This window comes from Condylura cristata, unplaced genomic scaffold (genome assembly GCF_000260355.1).
Source record: "Condylura cristata isolate star-nosed mole 26May11 unplaced genomic scaffold, ConCri1.0 scaffold00056, whole genome shotgun sequence".
Lineage (NCBI taxonomy): Eukaryota > Metazoa > Chordata > Mammalia > Eulipotyphla > Talpidae > Condylura > Condylura cristata.
This window is the reverse complement of record NW_004567157.1, coordinates 588,717-594,169: the sequence shown is the minus strand read 5'-3', so window position 1 is coordinate 594,169 and position 5,453 is coordinate 588,717. Positions and strand designations below refer to the sequence as shown.

The following is a 5,453-nucleotide window of genomic DNA, read 5'->3' as shown; positions in this document are numbered from 1 at the left end:
CTCCTGTCTACCAAGGGTTCTACAATCCTCCACTCCTGCCTACAGATTCTTGAGGCCTTCCAACACCTCCAGCTGGACTTGATGGATGTCCCGCTTAAAGATCCAGATCTTGTCTTATTTACTGATGGTAGCAGTTAGTCCGTAATGGGACCCGGTAAGATGGTGCAGCAGTTAGCTCTGAAACTGAGGTCCTATGAAGTTTGTCCTTCCCCTGGGCACCTCTACCCTGTTGGCTGAGCTGGTAGCTCTAACGCGGGCCCTGTCTATGGGGGCAGAACTGGCCGTTAACATCTACAAAGATAGCTGCTACACTTTTACCACAGTCCATGTCCATGGAGCCATTTACCGTGAGCTTTCCCTCCTCACTACTACTGGTAAGACTGTCTGACATAAAGAGGCTATCCTGGCTCTCCTGGAAGCGGTTTGACTGCCTACAAGAGTGGACATCATACATTTGTCCTGCTCATCAAAATGGATCTTCACCTTTTAACTTTGGTGACCACCTTGTAGACTCCACAGCTAAAGACACTGCTATTCTCATGGTGATCATTCCCTGTGGCACTCCCACAGCAATCTTCCACACCCACTCCCGTATGCAGCTGAGGATTCGGCCTCTGCCCTAATAAAAGGGGAGATGTATAAACAAAAAGGTATGTTTAAGGATGAACAAGAAAGAATCTTTCTCCCAGGGACAGCAGCACAGCAACTGGTGAAACAGGTTCACGAGCCAACACATCTGGGACAAAAGAAGATGAAAGACATGCTGAGCACCACTACAGGGTGAGAGGGTTCAATGACCTGGTGGAAGACATTGTGTCACACTGCACGGCATGTATACCGGTAAACCAGGGAAGAGCAGTGGCTAAAGGAGACCTCCTCAAGAGGTATAGAGGGCTGGGTCCCGGCAGACATTGGGAAGTGGGTTTCACGGAAGTCAAAACAAGAAAATGTGGATATATATATATATATATTTGCTGGTGTGGGTGGATGTCTTCACAGGTTGGGTGGAAGTCTTCCCAACAAAACATGAGACATCCAGGGTAGTAGCAAAAAAAAAAAAAAAAAAAAAAAAAGGTAGAGGAGATTATACCCCGGGTTAGATTTTCTCTTAGTAAAGGATCAGACAATGGGCCAGCCTTTGTAAACCTGATCACACAGAGGATAGCGAAAGTGTTAGGGATTGATTGGAAATTACACTGTGCCTACCAACCCCAGCATTCCGGGCAGAATCAATTGGACGATAAAGGAGACACTTACCAAATTTGTCATGGAAACTGGCTTAAACTGGGTTGAGGTTCTCTCATTAGTCCTTTTGTAGGTATGGTGCACACCTGTAACCCTTGGTCATTCTCCATTTGAGATCCTGTTCAGACGACCACCACCCTTGCTGCCGTGCATAGGGGAAGAGATAAAAGCGGCCACCTGACTGTTTCTTACCCCCTACCTAGGCCTATAAAAACTCTTCTCTCCCTTCTATCAGCCTGGCCCTGCCGTGACTGTAGTTGCCTATCTATCCAAATGCCTGGATTCTATTTGTGTCTGGCATCTGTGCCTGTGGATCTTGCTGCAGCTGACTCTCATTTCCATCACTCCCTAGCTCTTCCCAACCCACAACATCCCTTCAATCTCTTCATTCACAGGCCCAGGCCCTTCGCCTTCTCTGTCCAAAAGGAAGTGACACATACATTACAGGGGCCTATCTATCAGAACAGTGAATTGTCAACCCCTTCAGGTCCTATCCTTACCCTCTCTCCAAGACCTCCTTGACCATCATGCTTTCTCTGTCCTCCTTTCCTGAGCTCAGCTGCTCCAGACTCACCTTTTTAACCCCAATATTGCCTATTCTGTTTATCCTGGTGTATGTTAACAAAGAAACTTGTTTGTAAGTTCTTTATCTAAACCTCTGATGAAGTGTCTTTCCAGAAAAACTGGTTTATTTATCTTTTCCCCTTGGAGAGGGGATACTCTTCTTCCAGTAAATGCCTTGTCTTCTTTAGAAAAAAATATTCAAGATAAAATCTGTCATGACTCATAGTCAAGTAAAGTGAGGTGTGTGTTAAATAAGAAAGAAATATGCTGGAAATAAGTATTTTAAAGGACTTTAAAAAAAGAAGGTAAAAGAAAATGTTGAAGGTCAAGAAGATAAAGGAAAGATTTAAAGGTAGGAGAGAGGTTAAAAAAATATTATGTGCTAGAATGACTGGCTAAGCTTAATCTCAGTACTTACATGAAAACCAAACTAATTTATTTTTCATCTACCGTAAGAACTCAAATATTCTTAAACTGTTTGACTCTGGTCAGGGACCATATGAAGACACTTAACACATTTGGAAATTTTAGTCTTGGTTACTTGCTCTTAAGTTTGTGTCCTCCTTAATAGTTAAAGCCAGTTGTATTTCATTCCTTTCAAACCTCCTCTAAGACCTCTGTCTGAACCAGCTTCCTCTGATCTTGAATCCCATCCAAACCCTGGAACTTTTTGGAGAACTCTGACTCTAAGGAACCTCCTGTGATTTCCATCCCACCCAGATTGAATGCTATTCTTTTTCTGTCCTACTTTTAGTTTTCTCTGTAAACTCTCTATCCCCTCCAAAATACAAATTCCAGGTTGCACACAAGGAAAGACAAAATAAACCTCCTCAACTGAACTCTGTCTTCCTCACTTTTGATGCATGCACTGCCATCCAGTCCCACTCATCTCCCTCTGAGCCCAGTGGACTCATGTGGCAGGATGTCCCGGGAATGGACCTAAACCACAGACTGAATTAACTATACTCCCTGTTCCTCCAACTCAGGTTTTCAAGCCCATATCTGGTCATCTTCACCACACCATTGGGTGTGAAGTCCAGGGATTCAACCACTGGCATCATCTATCCATGCTCCAACTGCAGCTACTGATAAGTACACCTGTAACACAGTGAGATTCACCAAAACAATGCTTTAGCAAGTCTCAGAGAAATGTCTGCTTTCCTGGTCTATTCCCTACTTCTCTTCTCCACACATAGTCAAAGAAACAACCAAACATGCCCTGCAGTCCCAAATACTATTAGAATCCAATGATAACCTGTTAGGCAGTGCCTTCTGTCCCAACACAACTAAGCTGAAACTATACAGATCTCTTTCAATCTTTGCACTTCGCCAGTCCAGAATTGGCATGGGACTCACACAAACCACCAATCTTAATGACCCTTTCAACTCTTTAACCTACACTCCATACCTTTGGATTTATGGTTCACATTCTCACTCCTGACATGGATTCTCCCACAGGTGGGACCAATAATTATGACTTTTTTTTTTATGTTTGCTCCCTGTCTTCTCAGGTTTTTCCAACCCCACATTTCTGAAATGAGTCTCCAGTCCTTTAATCAGTTTCTTCTCCACCCTTATCAGCATCTTCCACAGTCCTCTCCATGTCTCCAACAAAATGGTCTCCCTGACAAACCAGCCTCCCTGCCCCACTTCGACCCCTGTCAGCAGGAAGCAGTCAGATGAGTCTTCACCCTATTATCACCAAAAGGCCTGAATATTAAGGTTCAGGCACCAGACAAACATAGGCCTACGGAAGGAGCAGTTGCCCCAGCAGAAGTAGATATTTGGGAGTAAAAAGCTTATAATAACTTATTGTCACCACCAGTTAACACAAGCCTGGACAGAAAAATAAATTCCAGTTCCTTGTCAATATTTTTCTACCTAGCCATTTCTCCCCTCTATCTAGGTCTATAAAACTCCTTTTACCCTTTCCTCAGTGTGAGTTCTCTCACCCCAACTCTCTTTGGGGTCAATTGAACCTCACCCCAGAGCACAGAGATAAACCTACTTTTGGTTTTACTGGACCTACTAACTTTTTGTGTCCTCTTTACTGTGCCAGAACTTTCACCCACTGGTCTCTCCCCCACATCTCTCTGAACCAGTCCAGGGCCAAGAAACAACAGCTACTTCTTCACATGTCTTTCTGTTCCATGTGCCTCCCTCAGGTTTCCTTCTAACTCTCCATTCTGTTTCCTCATCAGTCTTTTCTCCAGATACTTCTCTGTTCATCTCTACTCTCCTTTGGGTGAAGCAGGGAATCTGGAACCTCCCTTTTTCCTAAGGACCATCTTGTTACAGGTGTTGTGCCTCCTGATCTTTGTATTGAGGCCTAAGGGTCTTGGTTTCCATAACTTGATTAATAGCTTACACGAATCCCTTCTAACACTACCTCCTTGTGTGAAAATGTTCCTGACCTAGTAACATCCCCTTCAGCCTTTCTATTCCTATTATTCATCAGTCTCCCTCATGCTGTCTTAATGTCTCTGTGCCCAGAATTACATTTTGCATCTCAGCACTTACAGCCCTAATCTTAGAATACATTTTTATTACCTTTGTCCAGGAATGTCCTGTTGCCCAGGACATTCTGGGAATGTCCTCATTAATCAACTTTGGGGGTTTGTTGCCCTTGTTTCTGGAGCCTTCCTTATCCCTCATTCTTTTTCTTATTCTATTATGACCCTGGAAGCAATCTACTTGCCCTATGACTCATTGGGATGCCAATCTGTACCAGTTATTTGCTGGGATGCCTGGTCTTGGGTTCTGGCTTTGACGCAGGGACATGTCTTGGCCCTTCATGTGCATTCCTAGAGCTGATCTAGTTTTCCTGGTGTTGATGGTTGGTTTTATGACCTTGTACATAAGCCAGCCTTATAATTCCCTTTTCTATTACAGCCTCTCAAACCTGCCTGCTGGACCTGGAGTGCAGGCTGAGTATTTAACTTCATTAAATTTTTACCTGAAGTATCCAATTAGTGGACACCTAAAAACTGGGGGGAAAAGGGCCAGGAAATTTGCTACTGAGATGGTTAGTGTATCCTTTGCTGCCTGGGGATTAATGGCTTTGGCATATAGATGAAGATAAGTTGTGGACCAAGAAAAGGTGAAAGCAAGGAGGGAGCAGCTGTAAAAGTTGGGAGATATTAAGGTGAGGAGTGTCCTACTTCCTACAGCTGTTCATTCATTCTATGGTTAGTGAACTCAGACTTTGTTGGTCAATGAAGGAGGTACTGATGGAAGTACTGGGTGTGACAAATATAAAGGCTGGTGCTTGTCTTTGTAGAACAGAGTATACTAAAATTTGAAACTCATTATTTTACAGTGTAGCATCATATAACACAGGAATGGATATGGTATTTAACCCTAACAGAGAAGATGTAAATAGATAAATACAAAAGGTCACTGAATTTGCCAGAACACTGAAGGGTATATGACACAAGCTATGCAACGTCCATTGTCTGACAGATTCCAGGTGGATCGGGATAAGTTCTGAAAAATCAGACTGTCCACTGCTAACTTATGTTATGACCTCCCTTTTTGTATAAACATAATATCAAAATATTCTGAGCAACATTCAGTTTATAACTGGATTGTCTTAGCCACACAGGCGGCTGCCTGGTTCAGGCAAGCTGCCCCAGGAGGAGAAA

General features: G+C 43.5%; 1 protein-coding gene across 1 annotated transcript in view; it reads left to right on the top strand.

The window, feature by feature from the left end:
* Positions 1-634: 634 nt before the first annotated feature.
* The window catches only part of LOC105854557 (endogenous retrovirus group K member 19 Pol protein-like), a 9,593-nt gene continuing 4,774 nt past the window's right edge, over positions 635-5,453 (top strand). The window contains 2 exon segments of the mRNA XM_012734437.1: positions 635-780; positions 4,702-4,834. Coding sequence (XP_012589891.1) covers positions 635-780; positions 4,702-4,834 — 279 coding nt within the window.